We start from the raw sequence: 21,247 nt of genomic DNA on the forward strand, positions 1-21,247 counted from the left end.
GCAATCAATATGTATAAATACAGGAGGTTTTTGGATGTTTCTCTGTGTTTGCAGAGATTTCAGCAGCGTGAGGCGGACTTTTACCTTCGGGGTGTCTCCCCAGGGCAGGCGCTGGCGAGATGCTGAAAAACACCAGCTATTTCCTTGTCGGCTCCCGCAGGGGCTCAGGTGACAGGCGCTCCTCCCCGGTGACACCACCGCCGGGCCTGACTCAGCCCGGCCACCCTTGAGTCACCTCCCCGTGCCCGGCTATTAGAGGTAACTGGAGCAGCGCACGAGCGCTCCGGGATTCCTGCCGCCTTGGTCAGGGCCGGGACACACGCGGCACCCAGGGCGCCTGGCACGCTGTGACCCAGGTAAAAAAAGCTTGGGAGCTGCCTCCCTGCACCAGCCCTGAAACAGGGGCTTCCAGGAGCGTGCACGTGGAATACCACCACCAGGGCAGCACCGAGCCAAGACACACAGACAGCAAGGCATCAATTAGAAAGGTTTTATTAGAAAAGTAAAAAAAAAAAAAACCACACAGTTGCATAGAAAGTTTTGCACTTGAACATCAAGTGTACTAGTGTAAACTGTAATCAACGGGAGCGCCCACCACCCAGGTGGTCCACGAGGGAGCCTGCCCTCGCCGCGCGTCCCCTCTCCCACCGGGGCCGGAGGTGCCTCCCAGCAGTGTTTTAGTTTGTGATCGAAGACACGAGGTGATTTCGGACCCCCACCCTGGTAATCCCGGCCTCCGCCTTTCCCGGGAGTCTGAACGTAGCTGCCCAGATGTCAGTAGTGGAGTTTTGTCTCGGATTCAGACTCGGCTCAATCGGACCTTTAGCTTAGCTGTCACTCATTCCCACGCACACCCCCTCCCCCAGAACCCCACTGATTACACTCGTTAACAAAAAAGGTCATCAGGCAAGGGCAGGGAGAGGGTCTGCTCCAGCAGCCCTGCTGCCGGGACGGGGAGCACAGTCGCCGCAATCAGAACATCCTACAATCATTGGAAGTGTGAAGCCGGCAGGGCACGGCCCCGGGGTCGGCACCGCCGGGGGGGCTGCGCCGCACACACCGGGGACACCCCGGCGTGGGCGGCACGGCGGGGACCTCCGCCTGCCCAGACTACTTCCACCTAGAGCCCTATTCCAGCCTAACCTAAACTACAGTGGCTGCCAAGAGCCGCCACGCTCTAACCAGCTTGTGTTTTTTTTGTTTCTTTTTTTTTTTTTTCCTTCTTGTTAGCTCTTCCAAAAGCACTTGGGTGAGCCGCTTCTCCAGGCTGGCGTGCCATGGCACAGCCCGTCAGCACTCCTCGATGAGCAGCTGCTCGGAGCTGTACAGCTTCTTCTTGATGACCCTGAAGCCCGTGCCCAGCTTCAGCGACTGGCTGAAGCCCGGCGTGAAAGCGGGCGCCGAGGAGAAGAGTCCCTGGATCTTGGGCCAGAGGCGGGAGTCCAGCCGGAGCACGAGGGTGAGCTGGAAGGTGGGCACCACTGTGGGGTCCACGGCGATGTGCCCCACGTCGTGGCAGGCCTTGCCGTGCTCCACGCAGAGGTCGAGGAGGGCCCCGCGCAGCCCGCAGGGCTCGCTGCAGGCCAGGCGCAGCAGCTCCGTCCGCACCTGCGCCACGAGCTGCTCCGGCATGAGGAGCCGGGAGCACCGCTTGGGGCCCAGCGGGGCCTTGCCCAGCGTGGCCTGGACCACGTCCATCAGGTTGGCGCACAGCAGCTCATCCTCGGGGTCGTGCAGCAGGTCCAGGTCCGGCAGGGAGGCCTCGTCGGCGTACTCGGGGTCTGCGGAGGGAGCAGGGAGGCAGGTCAGCACCGGGCAGGGACGAGGGGGTGGGGCCCCGCTTTTGGCCTTTCCCAGGGGATGCTTGGGGCACGCTGACTCCGGGGCCGGTGGCACCTGATGGTCACGTAGGGCCTTCCTACTGCCCCCACCGTGCTGCGGTGAGGTGATGCTGGGCAGTGGGGCCCCCCCATCCGTTGGGGAAGCTCCTCTAGGACCCCCATCCCTCAGGAGGGCCCCATGGGGGCCCCCTCCATTGGGGACCTCCTCTGGGACCCTCATCCCTCAGGAGGACCGCATGGAGAACATCTCTGGGACCCCCATCCTTCAGGAGACCCTTATGGGGCCCCTCATCCACGGGGAGCCCCGCTGGGACCCCCATCCCTCAGGAGAACCCCATGGAGGACCCCCCCCTCCATTGGGGACCTCCTCTGGGACCCTCACCCCGGCCCCCACTCACCTCCCTCCGAGCCGGAGGCGCTGCCCAGCGACTCGCAGTCCGAGGTCTCCAGGCGGCCCCGCTCGCCGCCCGCCAGCCGCTCCCACAGCCCCGGCATGGCGCCGACCCCAGCGCAGTGCTACCTCCGCGCTGCTGCGCGCCTCCTTATATAGGGGCGGAGCGGGAGGCCCCGCCTCCCTCGGCGGCGCCCGCCAATGGCAGCGCGGGGCACGTCCGCGGCGTCTCTCCTGCCCGGTGACAGCGGGAGGCCCCGCCCCCCGGCGCGGCCCGGCGCCGCCGCGCAACCGGCGCCCGCGTTGCATCAGGGGGGCTGGGCCCGCCGCGGGGGGGGGGGGGGGGCTGCTTTGGCAAAGGCTGCCTCGCGCGTCACGGCTTCGTTTTGCTTTATTTTGTGCCCTTTCTTAAAAATGAGGGTCAAAACATGTGTGTGAGGGGGAAATTTAAAAAAAAAAGTTAAAAAAAAAGAGGCCGAGGGTCCCAGGGAAGGCCGCAGTGTCGCCCCGCTAGAGCCCAGCGGCCTGGAGCCGAGCGGGGCGTTGCGCGCGCCTTCCTCGGGCCTTGCGCCGCGGCCTGTGTCACCCCCGGGTCTGGTTTTGGGATCCCTGAAACACAAAAACGGGATAAGTTCCACAGCCGGGCTCGTGCCCGGCTGGGGGGTTGGTGGTGGTGATTGTGATGATGGTGGTGGTGGTGGTCGTGATGGTGATGGTGATGGTGGTGGTGGTGGTGGCGATGGGGCCCATTCTCCATCTCCATTGCCTTCCCGAGCTGGGACAGCCGCTCTGGGAGAAGAAAGCACAGTTTGGAGACATGCTGAGCTCAGCGCTTTTGCAAGGCGGCGGCAGGGGGGGAGGAGGAGGAGGAGGAGGAGGAGGAGGAAGGGGGCTCGCTCTGGCAGGGCTCGGGCGCCCCGCTGCTGCCAGCTCCGTCCCGGGGAGGGGGGGTTTCCCTGCCGCCTCCCTCCGTCGGGGCTGGCGCGAAGCCGAAAATCCCGCTGCGCAGCGCGAACGTGGAAAATTTTTATCTTCCCTTTAATTATTTTATTGCCGTGGGGGCCGGGCCGCGGAGGCGCAGGGCCCCGGGGAGGCGGGAGCCAAGCCGGCACATCGTGTCCTGCAGGCGCCCACAGGAAAACAGCCCTGAACGAGCCTCTTTGTTCAGGGATTTTTTTTTTTTTTTGATTTTTTTTTTTGATTTTCCCCCGTGTGCGTGCACGTCGGGGCGCAGCTCGCAGGCCTTCCCGTTGGCCGGGGCAGAGCCGCGTCCGCAGGCCGCGGTTTCCTCGCGGACGGCCTCCGCTTTTCGCCGCCTTACATGAAGTGTTTATGGAGCTGGGGAAAGTGGGGGGGGCACCCGACAACATGTTTTTGCCTTCGCAGGGCTGTACGCGGTGAACTTTTCGCTTCCTCCCAGCGGCTCGCGCGCACGCGTCTATTTTGGGGCCGCGCAGGCAGGCAAACAGGCCGGGTAGGGTTGCTCCCTGCTGCCAAATCCGCCAGCACCGCTTGGGAGCAGCTCAAAAACAAGAGGGAGGAGGAGGAGGAGGGCCACGGATCTGTCCGGCTCTCCCCAGCCTCTCGCTGTGCTGATTGCAGCACGTAGGGTTGGTGAGCGAGTGCGACTTGGCCTCAGCTAAACTCATTACAGGCATCGAGCTGGGACGATGCCATGGGGTTGGCTGCAGTAGGTGCACAGCTCTGTTTCCAGGCCGAATGATGTTGCCCTGATACGTGGGTATTTTTGGCAGGTTTAGCCAAGGTAGGTTCAGGCGGCTGGAGTAAGCAGGGTTAAAAATAGCTGATTTGAAACAAACAAGTTCTGAATTGAAATACGCCTTTCTTTTCAAAATAACCCCATCCCAAATTAAGTTTTAATATAGAAAGCTGTCGCTTCCCATTTAAATTGGTGATAGCCAAGGACCCACTTTCTGCTAAAGCCATATGCAAAGTCCCCGCTTGGCCGGGACAGGGACAAGATTAGTAAAGCTGCACGAGGGGGTGCAGGATATGTAGTAGCTGAGATGTAGCGTTAGGGGAAAACCTCTGTAAATGGTTTCAGGGTAATCACAGCCCATCGCTCTGGATGACATAAATTTGACCCTGATACTAGAACTGATTTATCAACTGAAACAAACAGAAAAAGTATTTGGATACTTTTCCCTCTTAGTTTTAGTTTTTAACACAAATCGCTGGCCACAAAGCTGAAAGGAGTGTACGAGATTCAATTGAATCTCAGTTTCAATCCAGATGTGGCAGAGCCAAAATTAGTTAAAAAAAAAAAACAAAACACACAAACCTGGTAAATAAGGAACAAGTCAGTTGCCACTGTTTAAGATAATGAAAATGGAAAAATTAGGCATCTGGCTTAATAAGTTGTACAATTGCTTAAATATAGTACAGAGCCTATCCCCCCTGCTGGTTAGCAAAAATGTAGCATTAAGGAAAACTAACATGTTGAAATGGTTATGCCAGAAAATGGAAATCCAGTTCCCCTGAAGAACAGAGCTGAAGTGCAAAAGAAAAACAAGATGATGAAAATGGATGGATTTAAATAAGGGTTTTCTGCTTGTACAGTTAAATCAGGATTAAGATCTGATTTAAATCAATCCACTTTGAGCATAAAGCAAGTGCGGTTTGGTTTCTTTTGGAGGATTTTTTTTTTAAATTGCATTTAAGTTTACCATTGTAACAGCAGAGCTGCCTCTGAGCTTCATAAAACCCCATGTTGCCTAATAAATTATCACACCTTTCTTCAGGCCCCCTGCACCAAGCTTTGAAGAGATAAAATAATTCTGCCTTTGAAACCGTTTATTATCACAGAACAATCTAGTATATAACGAAGGGGAAAAGAGCGTCAGGATATTAAAGTTACAGCATCTGCATCGAGGAGCAGTGTCCTACCAGTACCCTCAGTGCAGACAAAAGAGAAACAGCGGCGAAGATAAAACAGCTTCAGCAACGCGGGGAGATACCACTGGGGAAAGCGGCTCCGCTTGCCCCTTCTGAACTGACCAAGGACAGTTTTCTTCCTATTCGTTTGCAAAAACAGCAGCTAGGACTGAGGAGTGTTTTCGGCAGTGCTTCGTACTTCTGCCCTACAGAGGCCTGACCCGAGCGGCAGAGACGCGCACGTCCCAGCCGACAGCTCACCTGGCCCTTCAAAGCTGCCGGCTCTCTTAGGAGGTCTACGGAAAGGTCAGACTAAGTTACTGGCTCGCCTTCCCCCACCCCAGTCTTGCCCAAACTTTAGGTCTTCCCTTCCCCACAAACAATCGGGTTATTCTCCAGCTTCTTTAAAAACTGATCCTATCTTGCAAGTTACAGAAACTGAGTCCTGCCAGATGGTTACGCTGCAGAAGGCTCAGAGGTTTCTGTCGTTTCAATTTACTGGCAGCTGTAATGGGGATCCCCACTGTAAACTTAAAAGAAAAGCCCAATCCCCTTGATGCAGCTGTGAGCATCCAGATAGACGGCCGTGCATGTTGAAATCAGGCCAGAGAGTGCCTTTCTCCTCCTCTCTGACAGCAGCGATCCAGACGTGTTCAGCCCGAGGAGGGAGTGAATCCCAGGAGCTGCTCTATCGGCTTGTACCTCCACTCATCTGCCTCCAGCTCTTCCACCAGACCGGCTAGTTTTTCCATCCGTGCAACTTGTTGATCTGCAAGAAGCTCAAAGGTAGCCGTGGTTTGCAGTGACATCGCAAGTAGACTTTTCAGTTAAATTTAAAATTCTCACCTTGTCAATGGGGAATAGAGGGTAGAATAACCCCCACCAAGCTAATCTGAATACAATACCCTGTGCAAATGGTGAGAAGGCCTCACCAGATCGTACGAGAAAGCAAGGGACAGGGACAGACTCCTCTGCCCTGTCCAATGCCGAACGTGTTTACCCATCCCTGCCCGTGCTGTGTAAATTCAAGTTGTAACAGGGAAACAGAAGGCCGGTTAGCATTAGGCGGTGAAAACAACATGACATTCATTTCTTTAGCATAAATATTTTCAGCCAGTTTCGTGCCTCAACACTTCTGGTGCAAAAGAACAGAGAAGTTTAGAGAACGCCTGGTCTGCGCAGAGCCAAGGGTAGAGCTGGGCGCAGCATGAGGAACCCTCCGTTTTAACGTCCGACCTTTGAGAAGGAGCTGGGTGATAGCAGTAGAAATGCTCTGCAGTCAGACCATGTTAATGACACAAATGTCACTGGGGAGAGATGCGCTGCCTCCCTGGGGTTCCCCCAGACAGCTTGTTGCTCTCAGCTTTATTTAAAACTGGCTATGCTTTTAGCAGGAGGACCACACGTTTGATGAGACTGGCTGAAGTGGTGCAGAGATCAGTACAGCCCTTTTTCTCTTGACTCCATTGAAAGCTTAATAGCTTAGCAAACTGCTGGGAAAATGGCCCAGTACTAGCTGACTTGCTAGCAAAAGGCAGAACATAAAATGCACGTTATTTATGCTTACTGCAGCAGCAGAGGATGGGTGTTTTTAAGAAGAGGGACTGTTTTCACACGATGTCCTGCAACTGGGTACTTTTGGGAAGTCTCAAACAAACAAACAAGAAAATGATGACCTTGAGCTTATTTTAAGCCTTTCCCCTTTCTTACAGGGTGGTAATCAGTGCTCCACAAACCAGTTTCCAAAGCTGCTGCTCATTAGGATGCCAGGCTGTGCAGCAGCCTCCGGTAGTTACAGCCCCAGCGGCACTGCAACTGTGGGAACAAGGGCTCTGAAGTTCAGCTTTGCTTCTCAGCTCAGAAATACAAGATCCTGGCTAAAGTGTAACGAGGTCCCTGCAAGCTGTTGCACACCCCGAGACCTCCCATGGGGACCCTCAGCGGTGACGGACAGCAAAAATCTCGAGTTGAAGACAACCCTCGGAAACGTCCGTTCTAGTTGACAAGGGGTGGAGACCAGAAAGGATGTGACCCTCAGAAGCAGATGTGGTTTTGCGCTGAGCTCCAGCTCTGCCCAACATCTTGAGAATAAAAGCTGCTGTGCAATCAAGCCCATCCTTCAGTTATAGTCACCTGGGCCACAGGCGAAGATCTGAGGAGGGACGCAAAAGCTTGAACCGTACATGAGGCTCTTTCTGGGGCAGGTACCTGGTGGAGTCAGTCCTGTCACACCACACCAGACGCTTTTGTGCGGAGAGGTGGTGCTTTCATTTTCAAAACACCTTTCGAAACCTTATTTGACCCTGCCAGTGTCATGAGGGCTCAGCAGAGAAACAAAGGTAAAAATCAAGTGACTTGCCCAAGGCCAAAGAGACAGTCAGTGCTGGGCCAAGAGCAGAACGTGGGCGTTTCCTGCCCATAACCTCCCGTGCTGGCCTCACCTCTTGTGAAGACAGCACAGTACAGAGCAATGGAAAAACAACCTTAGAAACGCACAGCCTGTTCCCACCCCGACCATGTGGGTTCCCTTCGTTTTGCATAGGGCTGACAACAGGACTCGGGTGATAGCCTGACTTAGTGCTAATTTGCAAACTTAAAAGGCCTTTCTGCTTTTTTGTGGTTGGGGCCCTAGAATATGTCAGCCTTTTCTCTGTGCTCCCCTGCATCTTCCCCGACCAACACGCAGTTAAAACATATAATGCTTACCGTGCGCTTATAGCGCTTACCGTGTTTCACCTGCTTTAATGTAGAGGCCACCTGATAGCTGAAGACAGATTCACAGAGGAATCTTTCTGAGCCATCTGCAAAAAGAAAAAGGGAGGTGGTTTAATCTGTCCTAAGAGTTTTATGATTTAGCAGCCTTAACTAAGTGCCGTGGACCTTCTGCTTTTATGTCTCAGGGGTGGGTTTCCCCATTTGTCTGGTTTAGGTACTTCATCCCATGCTGGGAACGTGCAGCCCTTCAGTCTTTAGGCCGCGGGGCCCTGCGTTTGAGTCCCGGCCGGGACCATGGCTGGCTCCCAGCGCGGCTCGGGGCGGGCGGACGGCTGTGCTACCTGGGAGCCGTCGTTTCTGAGAACGGCCGTTCACCGGGTAGGAAGCGACGGGTGCCACGGCACGCCGAGGGAAAGTCTGGTCCGCCCGGCCCACGCTTCCTTCCTGAGGAGCGCTCGTTTGAACAGTCCAGAGCAAGGGCGAAGGCGAGGGAAGGGATGGTCCTGCCCTGGGAAACCTCACACCCAGGCAAGGCCTGCAAGGAGGACGGGACAGCCGGGCAAGGGCAGCCCTCCTCAGCCACAGCCTGCGATGACCCGGCAGCTCCCGCAAAGCGGTCCTGGCACGGAGATCACACGAGCTTTGGGAGCGTTGCGGCTCCAGGCCCAGGCCACCTGCGAGGCTCTGCAGCAGCTGCTGCACCCGAGCATGTAGCTGCGTCAGTGACGCCTGCGGCCGGAGAGGACGTGCAAAAGGTGCTCTACAAAGAAAGCGCAAAGTTCCCCCTTTGTTTCTAAAAATAACGCTAAAAAGCCAACAAGCGAAGCTCGCACGTAACGAGTGCCAGCAGTTTAACCATTCCAGGCACGGACTGCTGTGACGGCTCCTCACTGGAATAAAACTGAATTTTGAAGAGCAAACAGAACCGATGCAGTTTTAATGGTTTCACAAGTTCTGCAGTGCAACCGCAGGGCCAAGAGCCACACCAGCACCGAGCCTGCCCTGGCGGAGGGAGGGAAACCGCCCCTGAACAGTATGGTTTCCGTGACCGTGGAAAATCCTCCCTGCGGCAAGTGACTGCTTGGGAGGGGAGCTGTGCCCGCCCGTACCCAGCCTGGCAGGAGGCTTTGCACAAACGCCCGTCTGCGGGCAGCGGAAAGCCCTGCATCTGCCCCGGTCGGGGGAGAACAGCCTCTCCAGCTAATCCCCTAGCAGGGGCAGGGACAGTGATGCATCCTGCACGGTGGCCAGCAACAGGCAAACAGCGTCACGAAGACCTGGCTGACGCAGCGGGACGTGACCGCGGGCTGCCAGCAGAGCCCCGCGGAAGGCGATCCTCGCACGCGGGCCGGACGCCGAACGTAGCTGAGTTACTCGAGCCTTCGCCGCTCTGGGGTACGTGAATGATCGTGTTCTGCCACCGCATTTTTTAAATTTGCTGGAATAATTGGTACAGCGCCGTCAGACTGGCACGGGGGCTTTGCGTGCAGTAAGGCTGCAAATCCCCAAATACTCTGTCACATTCCCTCTGTCAGTCAATTTTAGTCCATTTTAAATGGAAAGTAAGCGAAGCAGAAGCCAGCTAATATTACGACAGTCTCCGATTCCCTCAGGGATCAGACGTTTGCGTCCTCACGATGCTTTATGATTCCCAGGGGCTTAGACCATAACCCTGCATAAGGCATTTTGAATAATTTGTGTCTTACAATCCAAATCAGTAATTTATCACACAACTATCTTAGAAATAGAGCAATCTGAAATAAATGCACACCTAATGGTGTGCTAAATACTAACGTGGTTTATACTAGTTTTTTTTCCTCCATGAACCCCTATGGGGTTTATTTAAAAAAAAAAAAGTGAGATCATTAAAATATGAAAAACCCCCCAGTCTGTTAGTAGGGGTTTTTTGAAGAGGAAGCCAGCATGCAGCTAGCCCACTCTTAACGGCCTGAGGAAAGAACGGGTGTATCACCTTTATCTCAGAAATTAAAAAGCTAACCTAAATCTCCCCGCGACAGGGAAGGAGTTAAGCTGTTGCTGCCACCCAAGACAGGTGAACTGCTGAAATACTACACTAATGCTGCACTGTGCTGTTTCCAAACCTAATGAATACTGCTTCAACGCTCTCATTACCAGTGTGGGAGACGACTGCATTCCCTCTCCTCTGACACCCCTTTCGCCTTCAGCTGGGCCATCCAGCCTAAACGGCTCTCATGAAGAACAGTTGCCTGTCTACTTGGTAATATGAAGTGCTTCATTATTTTAATTTGTTTTGAGGGCTCATTAAGTTCTGTGAACAAGTCTTTAGTCATAATTACTCCAATAGACTGGCATATGGACTCTAATGTATAATAAAAACCTTCAATGCAACAGTGTGATCACTATGCAGCTGCCCTGTGCTGTGAGGTCACGTTCATATCTAATCTTTCTGGTCACACATATCTAGTGTAACAGTTATTTCTGAGCTACAGGGCCACGGTCAACTGATGCATGTCTCACCGCACAGCCGTGTACCGGCCCCGGCCGCCCGAATGAACCCTGGGCTTCGACAGTGAAACATGTGGCCTGGAAACACAGTAAGTTCAAGACGAGCAGACAGACCGTGGCTTAACGCGTCATCTCGACAGCCTTTCCTTCCTCCCCCATGCAGACCACGTGGACTTCAGACGGAGGTAACCTTGCTGAGGCGGGAACATGCAGCCTCAACGCGTGTGGGTCTCTCGGTCTGAGCCCTGTCCTCCTTCAGGCGACCCTCCTGACCAAGCAGGTGACATGGCCAGGGTATCCAAAGGCAAGACGCTGCGTTGGCTCGGGGTCCTGGCCCTCTCCGGGTGGCCCTACACGTTAGCTGCAGGTGGACAGCTGGCTCTGGAAGAAAGCCTCTCTCATGCATCAGAAAAGCTTAGTCTCTTCCCTAAAGAAACGCTCCCGACAGGAGTGACCTCAAGAGGGGAATGTGCTCAGCCTGGAAAAACTAAGAGAGAGGTCTAGTCCTCATTGGTTGCTGCGTTTGTGCCGCAGGGCCAGACAGCAAGAACCGCCTGCAAGGAAACTTCCCTGTCGAGAGCCTTTATCTTTGAGAGAGCCCCTTGTGCCACTCTCACAGACCTCGGCAGCAAGGTCTTAATTCGGGCTGAGGACAAAGCAAGCCTGCCAGTTCCTGACTAGCAGAGATATAAGCTGTCTTCTGTGTGAGCCCAGTCAAATTCAACCCCAGAACGTGTTCTGCTAAGAAAAATACCCGTGCCTCAGCTATCTTTACAGTAACTCCAGCCTGACATCAAAGGAGCAGCTAACAATGAGCAATTAACACTGACATGTTCCCTTCTAGGTAAAATATATCGCTTCCTCATCTAAAGCGTTGCATAGATCTAAAAACCACGTGACTGCAAGAAAAGTCACTTCCTTGTGAGTAACTGGAAGGAGGGAGAGTCGGGGCTGCAAGGCAGGCCATGGGAAAAGTCGCTCTGACCTGCCCTAGCCCTAGTGTTTCCTTCTTCCCTCCAGCTTTTGCCAGGTACCGCCTAAAGTGGCACTGGGGTCCCAAGCTTGGCAATGCTCTCGGTGCAACAGGAAGAGCGGGGAAGGGGGCTACAAGTCAGCCAGAGCAATCACCTTCCAGCATCTCTCCCGCTCCTTTGGGGTACGTGAAGAGGGCTTTTCGGGGTGGCGCCAGGTCCGAGACGCTAAACCCAGATCCCGTGACAGAGCTGCCGCTGACTCCGCCGGCTGAAGAGGATGAAGAAGAAGCTGCCATTTCACTGCGTCCTAGCCTGGAACAATGAAAAGGAAGCAAAGCAGAGTCAGGAAGCGCATCTTGGCAGTGAAGCTCCTTACTTCAGGGCCTGGGCGTCAGGTGGCCTCGCGCTTATCAGTACGAATGAGGTTACAGAGTCTCACCCCACATCCCTGCCTCAAATGCATTGCGTGGGCGGTGACGTCCTCCGTAGCCTGGAGCGAGGGCCCAGGTGCAGGGAGGGCACCTCTGCTGAGCCCAGGGATCTGCACGCATCCGTTCCAGCAGCTGAGCTGGAGTTTCCCAACGCGTTGCTCACAGAGGGACACTAAAGGAGAGGGCTCGAAGCCAGAGACCACGTACGTGTTTCACAGCAGACAAAGACAGAGTTCAGAAGGAGCCAAGGGAAAGGCTGCCGCCCCTGCTCTCCTACCCCGCAGTCTCGGGAGTGTCGGCAGCTGAAGGCTGCCCCACGCGCTTGGGAGACGCCAGGAGCACCGCCGAGGCCTCCCCTGGGCTCTGGGGATGGTGCAGTTAGCTGTCGCACCACGCGGTGGCACCCAGAAACTGAAGGTAACCCATGCTCTGACCCTTGGACAAAGGGGCCTGGGAATTTAACAGGATGATTGGAGTGTATAAAAATAACCTGGCACAGGTCACTGACCTGAATTCACTGGCCTTCAGCTGCTTGGCTCTTTTCCCATTCCCTACGGATGCACACAGCCTTGTTTCCAGGGGCATAAGCACGGAAAAAGTCCTGCTCGCTCATAAAACCTGGAAACCCGCAGGACTGCCAGTTCCAATGCCATTTCCTATATGAAGCAACACCAGCTCATATTTGCAGCAACTGCCCTGTGTGTTGCTCCAGATACACTTTTGCTTTTACAATATTGCATTTCACCTAAAACAGCAACAGTTGAGCATCCATCTCCTAGTCCAGTCACCTCTTGCATATCCTTTTCTCAGCCTGATTTTAAGAGGTATTGTCTGTATCCTTTTGTCATGAGAGAGCGTGTAAAGCTTGTCAAATACTTGCCTGATAGTCAAAAAAAAGCTATCACTTGGCATTTAGAAGCAACAGTGTTTGCTACTCCTGCAAACCACTTTTAGACACTTCCCACTTATCCCACCTATTTAATGCATTACTGCAGACTCTTTAGGCTGTGCAGACAGTGGCTTTGCATAGCACTCAATGCTTTAGTAGAGAAAATGGTTTTCTTTAAAGCTCGTCATAGTAAGCTCAAGGTTGTTTTGTTTACTGTGTATAACCCAGAACAGCATAGCAGCTTGCTAGGAGGCACGCAGGAGACAAGACGGTTTGCAGACTGTGAAGAAGTATGCATGGATAAAAGAAACCTTTCACATGGCTTTGATACGTCCATTCCGCAACAAAGCTGGTGTTTTGCTGAAAACTTATTGAAACCCTTTTGGGCGACGTACAGGACCTAAGGGGTTAGACATGTGCTGTTTTTCACAGGGAGTGGCTGGCTGGGTGAGTTACACTGGTAAATGAAACCATCGCGCACTCCCTAGCAGGGTCCTGGGTGTTTGCTCCGGGGTCCGATTAAAAATCGGAGTTATCCCTGTGGCATGTCTTCTCGCTGCGTGGAAGCAGCAAGCTCTTCCTTACACAAAGGACAGATTTTGCAGTAGGTTTCCTTCCCTCTCCCCCCCTTTTCTCCTCCCCTCAGGAGCCGAGCAGCAGAGCAGCTCTGGATGAAGACCACGGAGCAAAGGCAGAGTCTGCCACAAAGAAGAATTAAAAGCCTCAGAACTCTGCAAAACCCTTTTTAGTTGCTTAACCGCGGGAATCGGTTTCTGAGCAGGCCTAGCCGAAGCCAAAGGCCTGCGGAGGTGGTGTGAGAGACCGAGCAGCCACGGCAGGACGAGGGGGGAACAGGCTGCGTGCGCTGGAAAGGCGGAGGCAGGAGAAAGACGAAGGGGCGCAGAAACGGATGAGGGGGGAGCACGGCGCCATCACCACCGCCTCGGGCCTGCCCTCTCTCCCTCCCCCCCCATCAGCCATTTTGGGGGGGGCTGCCGGTTCTGCGCATGCGCCACAGCGCCCCTTGCCCGCACTGCCGCCCGGGGGCGGCAGCCTCGGTAGCGCCAGTGCGCCTGCGCTGCCCCTGCCGCCGCGCATGTGCCCTCCCCTCCGGGAGCCCCGGCTTCCTCCCCGCCCTCCGCCGCCTCTTCGCGCCATGGCCCCTCCCCGGCTTCCGTAGCGAGCTGCCTCCCGGTGAGTGACGCTCCCGGCGATAGCGTGTCTCCCCCCCGCCACGCTGTCGTTCCCGTTCCGCCGCCGCCCCACGGCGCAGCGGCCCCACCAGCCTCACCTGGGCGCCCGGACCGCTTGGCGCAGGCGGCGCGCGTGATCGCGCTCGCGGTGCATGCTGGGGTGGACGGGCGGGCGGGCGCCGCCGCGCGCGCGGCCCCTTCCCTTCCCCCCGCCCCGCCCCCCCTTGCGCGCGTCCCCCTGGGGGCGGGGGCGGCAACCGTCGTAACGGTCCGCGCGCCTGCGCCAACGGCCGTTGCACCGCGTTGGGGGGTGGGGGTCTCGGTGACCCGGGGCTTTTCTCCTCCGTTCATCCGTCCCGGCGAGAACAACGACGACGACAAACCCCCCAACAACGAGCCAATTTTTTTGTGCTTATTCTGCGTTCCTCGGCCTTTGCGTGTGTGTCGCGTTTCGTTCTTAACGACTTTTTTTTTTTTTTTTTTTTTTTTAACTCTGTGAGTGGACTTTCTGGCAGAGGCAGATTTTTTGGTGGAGATTTCGTCCTCTAAAAAAAATAAAAACGTTTTAAAAACAGGCAACCTGAAATATCCGGTATAAGCAGTTTCGGTGAGCTCCAGGCGTGCAAGAACTGAGTGTCTGTGACAGATGGCAGTGTCAGGTCTTTGCATCATCCTCCTGCTTTTGCATCAGAAACTGTTCTCGAAGGTTGAACGCCGTGTCCCGTAGTCCCAATGTTTAGTTTACAATAACTGGCAGAAGTGGCGCCTAGGGTATGTCTCAACGCATTTTTTCACGGTGAACTTTCTCTTTTGTTGTTTCAGTGGAAAAAGTGCTGTGTAAGCTTTATGCAGTTCAAGGACCACATGATGCAACATGTTGAGGTGTTGCAGGAGTGCTGTATTAGGCTTAAATCACTTTTAATGTTTTAATATCTTTAAGGGATAAATTTATGGGAACACAGTGATGACTTATCCTTCTCCAGGTCATTACAAAACAGATCACATGGGTGGTTAAATCAGCTCTATAAAGCTGTTTTATTTTACCTGAGCGGTGTGAAATAGCAAAGCTGTACCTAGGAGTTTCTCTCTTTCTCCACTGTTCCCACCTCTCCCTCTTTGACACAGCTCACTTCATTCTGCATGTGTGCGCCCTTGCCCCCCATGTGTTTAGGATTTTGGCAGATGGAGACATGGCAGTTGAAGGATTAACCAGCCCCAGCTGTCTTCCCCACTCCTCTCCCATTTCTACGTGACCCTTTTCAGATGCGTGGGGCTTGAGCCACAGTTTCTATCAGGGAAGAGGGATGGTCTCCTGGGGTGTGAGAAGTACTCAGCACATCTGATAAAAGGGGGGTCGGGGGTGCCTCTCTAAAGGGAGGCAAGCTGAGAGTGGCTGGGGCTACATTTTTAGAGAAACTGGTACAAGATGACAGATCCTGTGAAAGAGGTCAGTGTTCTGGAGGATTCCTCGTGAGAGGCTATAGTGTCTTTCATCTGCAGCTGAAGCTTCACCTATGAAAAATAATGAGGAGGAGAAACAGTCCAGGATCTGGAATGATATTAAAATGGCCTATCTAACTGAGGTGGCAGGGAGTTTTAATTAAAACTTGCGAGTTTCAGAGAGAGTGGTGATCAGTTGCTGACCTTGTTGTGGGGGGCAAGTCTGATGCTTTGTTACACTTCTTATATTGCTTAAATTTCTCATTTTTAATTAATTGGGTTTTCTGAGTTGACAAAGAGCATACTTGTAAGTTCTGAGAAAATTAACCTTCTGACCTAATCATGTAAGTTCTGACAAAGTATTGTGTTTCTGAAATCACTTGTATATACGCATAGAAAGAGTTACTGCTCTCCTGGAAGTAGCTCAGTCTTTACTGCTGAAGTGCCTCCTTGCTTCCCTGATGCCACCTTAGAAATTATCCATGGGAAAACCTCAGAATTTACCTTTTCTTGGCATAAGCTGGCAGAGCTGTCTTTCTTTTTTGTAGCGTGCTGTCATTAGGAAGAGGAGCGCCATGGATGTTCTGCGTCCCACCCTGATAAGGATCGGGGGAAGAATTTACAGGAAGAATCTCATTCAGGAACAGGCCTACCAGCACGAGGAGGAAGAGGATTTCTACGCAGGTAAGGAATGATGCATGGGGGTGACCACGGTGGTGTCAGGACATACTACAAATGGGGGCTCTGCACTGGAGACAAAGGGGACACAGCAAACTCCGGGTGTCACTCTGAGGACCTCGTTATCGGCACGAGGACCTGCCCCTACAGAGTACTGAGATGTTAGTGAGGTAGACACATGCTTTGCATTAGTCCTGGATGATCTTGCTGACCAAGGAGAGGATACAGTCCTGATTTCCTAATACCAATTTGGGTGACTGTGCTACTGACTAATAGTCATGTTTTCTGGCTGTGAAAGATATCCACTTTAAAAAAAAAAGTTTATATTTCTGTTTTCCTGGGGTCCCTGAGCTGTAATTCTTTTCAGTAGTGGGTTACTGAGGGAGTATTGAGGGTGAGAGGCAACCTGCACAAACTGAAGCACAGGAGCTTCTGTCTGGGCAACCTGCTCTAGGTGACCCTGCTTGAGTGGGGGGGTGGACTAGATGATTTCAGAGGCCCCTTCCAACCTCAGCTGTTCTGTGGTTTGCAGATACAGTGGGACTGGAGGCCACTCACTAGAGGTCCTCTGTCCTTGCGCTGTTTGCCCATTAAAATACTGACTTCTTACAATATGGCTTTCAGGGGGTGTTGCCTTTTTTTATGGCAGATTTGTTTCTGTTTGGATTTGACTTACTTCATCTTTCTGCCTGTATATTATATTTGTTATAGTTCTGCATGAGTTCTTGTGGGCATAGAAAGCTCAGCTGTTATTTTTTTAGGTAGAAAGGGCTGCTGTGTCCTGTTTTTCCCTTCCAGCTTGCTCTTCAATGGATTGAACAAAGCTCTAATAAGTTGCTTGCCACCAAAATCCATCTCTATCTATGCTGTGAAGGACACAGCAACCCCTTCCTCTTTCTGAGGAAATCGTGTTTGGTCTTAGCAGGCATGACTGAACGGCCCACAAATGAAAGGTTTGCCTTTAACTGGCCCTCGCCGAGGGTGCGAGAATTCCCCTGTTTTCCTAAACATTACACGCACTGTCCTTGAACCCTTGAACCAAAACTTTCAGTCTACGCCTTTTATTTTTGTGCCTTTGTGACTTTTGTCCTGCTGCATTCTCTGAATGGGCTGGTGGCTTCCACCCTGCCAGCAGAGCAGTGCATGACTTGGAAGGGGGCATTCCAGCCAGGGAGTTGTACAAATCAGAGCCAAGGGAAAACCTGGGCTGTAACCACTGCTTTCCTACGCCTCCAAGCCTGGCAGATTTAGAAGCAGTCATTACATTTTTCAGAGCTGGCAGTAATGTGAAATAAAAAGCAGTTAGCTGCCACTAAGGGGAGTCCATTTGTTCCTTTATTTAACCTTGGGAGAAGATGACTGTGAGACTATTGTCTTGCATACAGCACTGCCAAACTTTATAAAGGTTGTAAAAGGTTTGTTTTTTTGTTTTTGTTTTTTTTTCTATTAGGCCCTGGTGACTGTACAGATGAACCGTGTGATGCCTTTGTGGTGGAAGAGACCGAGAAAGGCTTCCAGTGCAGAGTGGAGGTTCCCAGTCCACTTTACAAGTGAGCCTATGTGTTTCTGGCTTATCTGAGTTGCCTCTGGCTGAGAAAGTATTTGTGTGCAGAATATTTTTTGAGGTCAGGGGCAAGTGCCAGATCTCTGAAACGTATCCCATTTGTGAATGTCCTGTGTTGGGGAGGAGAAAAACAACAATGCCTTTCTAGTGCAGTCATGCCATGTTTGACTCTTAGCCTTTGCTATGACAGAGACAGCAGGTGGTGCTTTCTTGCTGGTAGGAGAGTTTCTGAGCATCTCTTCCCTTCAACATAAAAGCATCAGGGAGGATGGAAGAAGGAGAGGAAGAACTGGGGCGAGCAGCCTGGCAGGGGGAGATCGTGAAAGCTTTGAGGAAAAAGCACACAATTGGAATTGACTATTGACTCAAATCTGATGTTCGCTGGGAAGCCTGTAGTGGAGTTCAAAGCTTTATCTAGTTATTTTGGACAGTTTTATTGGTACAACAGTGTTACTGAAATGTAAGAAAAAAAAGAAAGGTGTTCTGTTGTGTGTTTGGATGACAAATGACCGCCTTGAACAAAGCCCAAGCCAGAAGTGCAGTTTGTTCTTCCTCGTCTGGGTAAATGGTCAAATGGAATAACCCAGATGATGAGCATGCTGTGGCAGGAAGCGCTGGGAAGAGCTGTCTAGGCCCAACTTGTTTTAGCTTGAGCAGGTTGTTAGCCACGGCTCAGCATCATCCTGTGATCCTAGGCCAGTTCTACACGGAGTGCCAGGAGTGGCCTCTGTGCTGGGACCGGGTCCTGCGTGTGAGCTGAGCCCGTGCATCCCTGCAGCACTGAGATATGGAGTTCGGGGGGACCCAGCCTGGCTGCCCCGGGGCCAGCTCAGGGCACGGTTAATCTTCTGGCTGGGCGCGCTTGATGGGGAGTGGAGCAGTGCGGTTGTGTGAGTGACTCCTGCACCTTTATGCCTTTAGGTACATAATTGGAAAGAAGGGAGAGACCAAGAAGAGACTAGAAACAGAGACTCGAACCTCAATCAGCATTCCCAGGCCTGGAGTGGAGGGAGAAATTGGTGAGCTTTAGCATACACAAAGTGCTTGTTCTCTCATCGGCTCTCCTGCAGCTGTGCTTTGTGCGGGGAGGGGGTAACAGGAGATATTCTTCCTTTAAATACTGCCTCTGGTGTGTCACTGACTCACTTTATGGCCCTGGGAAAATTACTTCAGTTTTCTCCTGAATTTATTTTCCATGTCTATAGACTCATAAAGCAGTCTAAGATTTTGGATTAAAAATATGCTATTTTAAGCAATGAATAGTCTCTCTGAAATGTCTTCTGTGCCTTAAATGACTGTCTTAAGAATTTTGGGCCTGAATGTGTTGTTTTTTTCTCTTTATTTTTTTCCTTTTTTTAAAAAACTTATTACCGTATATAATATTGCTATTCATGAGGAGCTGTAATATACATCCAGAAAGAAATTGCCACGTTGTGTATTTATACAGGAATTTCATTTTCTTTAGTATGAGAAGTATTTTGGTGACATTGCCGCTGTTCTGGCATTGCTGCTTGATCCTTACGGTGGGAACAGGCCTTCGTGAACCATATGTTCCTTCTAGTCACTTCCAGTGACTTAAAAAGAGAGAATGCATTGCTCGTAAGGGCTGGCCCGTATGGATTTCTGCCCAAGTGGATATCCAGAGGGTTTCTTACACACATTATGGTGATAACTGTTACAGTGCGGAGTTACGTTCATGACAGAGCTGTGGGGAAGAAGTGACCGGGGGAATCTGACTGTCTTACTGCACAGGAATGTGCTAGCGCTTCTCAATAAGTGGGTCTTGACTCCTCCGTGAGAACCATGAAGGACTATGAGGGAGGTTGAGAGATGCCGAAAACATGGAGTAATGGGAAACAAAGAAAATCTTTCTCCTTGCAGTTCTTCCCTTTCAAACTCAAGTGTTCTCTGTTTGGGGCCTTGAAGTGCAAGCACAAATGATATAGGCCATCTTGATCTTTCACAGATTTTCTTTTTCACTTTGACTAAGAGACTGCCTTTATGAAAACTTTAAAAAAAGCTCCAGAAATCTGAAGAGCCACTGAAGTCATAGACTCCTAGCCTGTTGTTTGTTAGACATGCAGAGCTGACTTTCTTGAGAACAGAGGGATACCTTTTGATGGCATCATCCTGTCCTTACACAGGAAAGCACAGCCATGTCAGATATTTTAAGTCAAGCAGGCAGTTTGGCAAGATTTGTCTCTGCACGGTCGGGGGTTTTAGTTCCTACCTCTTCTTTAGTGAACCCTGGGCTAATAGTTGCGAGGTGGTGGTGTGCAGGTTATTATAATTCCCTCCTGGCCTTTCTGTATCTTCCTGTTCTCTAGTCATTTAAAGGGAAAACTGTGATTTTGCATGATCCTGATCTGTGCACTTTAAAATACTAATTGTAGGATACTGCGAAGGTAAGATTATTTGTCCTCCTGGATAGTTATTTATGGTGTCACTGCGCCCGTGGCTGATCTGAATCACAGTCCCTTTAATTACTTTTTATTTTGCATGGACATGGGAGTAAGGTGTCACTAGTTTACCTGCAGCTTCAGGAAAGCCAGACAGGTATTGCTTTGCTTCCTTGTAGTGATTACAGGACAGCAGCGCAGTGGTGTCATCTCGGCCCGGACGCGTATTGATGTTCTTCTCGAGAGCTTCCGGAAGAAGCAGCCCTTCACGCACTTCCTGTCCTTTCCTCTCAACCAGCCCGTAATTCAGGAGAAGTTCCTGCAGTTCAGGGAGGAAGTGTTGGAGAAGTGCTCAAAGGTAAGGATCCATGAAAGAACGGAAATTGAGTGGGAGCCCTTCAGTAGGGTGCTGTTTTCATTTATTGAGGTAGCTCTTTGGTGTTTACCTTCAAGGCGTCATTACCTTTCCGAGCAAGGTGTTTTTGACAGGCCTTTTACTTAGTGGATATACTGTGAACTTATTGAATGCTATTATGAAATCTTCTGGAATGTGGAATGGCTTAGTTTGTAAATTGCTAGTAAAATACTTTGTTCCCTGTAGAGATTTTCCTAGGTGGGAAGATATTCTGAGATTCAAAAGGGGTTTTTTTTGGTGGTCTTTTTTTGTTTTTAATATGAAAGCCACTAATTAATGTAGTGGACCTTTGTGTATTTTATATGATTTCTACATAACTATAAAGTCAGGTGAGATTTCACAAGTTTGCAGTGTCTGTCTCACTTTTCTTTTGGTTACTGACAGTGAATGAAGACGAGTGTCATTACTGGAGCTTAGCGAGAAACGACTTGGTAGCACCTGCCATCTTGCAAACCTAATCACTTCCCTTCTTCCCCAGGAGACTCTGTGCTGACAGTCCCTCTGCTTGTCTCCCAATCTTATATTGGGAGCAGTAGGAAATAGTTAGGCATAGGGAAATGAGGAACAGAATGAAGTGAAAGTTGTGTATTTCCTATTTTAATGTGCTTCCAGTTTGACAGAAGTGGTATCTTGATGCACAGGACCAGGCTGAGAAGAGGGAATGGTATTAAATTCCTCTGTCCTCTGAATGTGTTGGGAAGACATCTCTAGGCAAGAGATGAGTTCCTCTGTTACAGCTGAAGGTTAGACTGTGTCCGTGCAGCAGTGGTTTTGTGGGCTGATATTCTTACTCTTGTGCCTACCACATCTGTTTGTCCCTTTCAAAAGGGAAAGTATAGTCTTGCAAATAGCAAAACTGAAGAAGTTTGGTTTCCTATGTCTTCATGCCTCGTGAGTGAATTATCTGATATCTAATGAGATGTGAATTCTTGCTG

The 21,247-nt window shown here is 51.7% G+C and overlaps 3 protein-coding genes across 5 annotated transcripts in view; 1 reads left to right on the forward strand and 2 right to left on the reverse strand.

Annotated features, from left to right (window-relative positions):
• Window positions 1-476: 476 nt before the first annotated feature.
• DDIT4 (DNA damage inducible transcript 4) lies at window positions 477-2,384 on the reverse strand. The gene is made up of 2 exons (XM_026104837.2): window positions 2,240-2,384; window positions 477-1,781 (listed from the first exon to the last, which is right to left on the reverse strand). The coding sequence occupies exons 1-2, from the start codon at window positions 2,334-2,336 to the stop codon at window positions 1,291-1,293; spliced, it is 588 nt and encodes a 195-aa protein (XP_025960622.1). The 5' UTR covers window positions 2,337-2,384; the 3' UTR covers window positions 477-1,290.
• Window positions 2,385-5,028: 2,644 nt separating this feature from the next.
• ANAPC16 (anaphase promoting complex subunit 16) lies at window positions 5,029-14,072 on the reverse strand. Its single transcript, XM_026104820.2, has 4 exons — window positions 13,915-14,072; window positions 11,458-11,615; window positions 7,854-7,928; window positions 5,029-5,896 (listed from the first exon to the last, which is right to left on the reverse strand). Exons 1-4 carry the CDS (start codon window positions 13,968-13,970, stop codon window positions 5,781-5,783), a joined length of 405 nt encoding a protein of 134 aa, XP_025960605.1. The 5' UTR covers window positions 13,971-14,072; the 3' UTR covers window positions 5,029-5,780.
• ASCC1 (activating signal cointegrator 1 complex subunit 1) overlaps window positions 13,662-21,247 on the forward strand; it is a 38,964-nt gene continuing 31,378 nt past the window's right edge. For 2 of the 3 annotated variants that reach the window (XM_064513609.1, XM_026104819.2), the window contains exons 1-5: window positions 13,662-13,817; window positions 15,805-15,940; window positions 17,385-17,484; window positions 18,420-18,517; window positions 20,077-20,255. In XM_064513609.1, the coding sequence (XP_064369679.1) occupies window positions 15,832-15,940; window positions 17,385-17,484; window positions 18,420-18,517; window positions 20,077-20,255 (486 nt within the window). In that variant the 5' untranslated portion in view covers window positions 13,662-13,817; window positions 15,805-15,831. Of the gene's footprint in view, window positions 13,818-14,139; window positions 14,588-15,804; window positions 15,941-17,384; window positions 17,485-18,419; window positions 18,518-20,076; window positions 20,256-21,247 lie in introns of those variants that run through there. The other variant, XM_064513610.1, reaches the window with a different exon arrangement.

Source organism: Dromaius novaehollandiae, chromosome 6 (genome assembly GCF_036370855.1).
Source record: "Dromaius novaehollandiae isolate bDroNov1 chromosome 6, bDroNov1.hap1, whole genome shotgun sequence".
NCBI lineage: Eukaryota > Metazoa > Chordata > Aves > Casuariiformes > Dromaiidae > Dromaius > Dromaius novaehollandiae.

Excerpts from the sequence above, each read along its gene's own strand:
- ANAPC16 (XM_026104820.2), bottom strand. The coding sequence starts at position 13,970 with ATGCACCGCGAGCGCGATCACGCGCGCCGCCTGCGCCAAGCGGTCCGG. Across the intron at positions 7,929-11,457 it reads AGCGGGAGAGATGCTGGAAG|ATGGCTCAGAAAGATTCCTC; the intron begins GTGATTGCTCTG and ends TTCTTTTTGCAG. Across the intron at positions 5,897-7,853 it reads ATTAAAGCAGGTGAAACACG|ATCAACAAGTTGCACGGATG; the intron begins GTAAGCGCTATA and ends AGCTTCTTGCAG.
- DDIT4 (XM_026104837.2), bottom strand. The coding sequence starts at position 2,336 with ATGCCGGGGCTGTGGGAGCGGCTGGCGGGCGGCGAGCGGGGCCGCCTG. Across the intron at positions 1,782-2,239 it reads CGCCTCCGGCTCGGAGGGAG|ACCCCGAGTACGCCGACGAG; the intron begins GTGAGTGGGGGC and ends CTCCCTCCGCAG.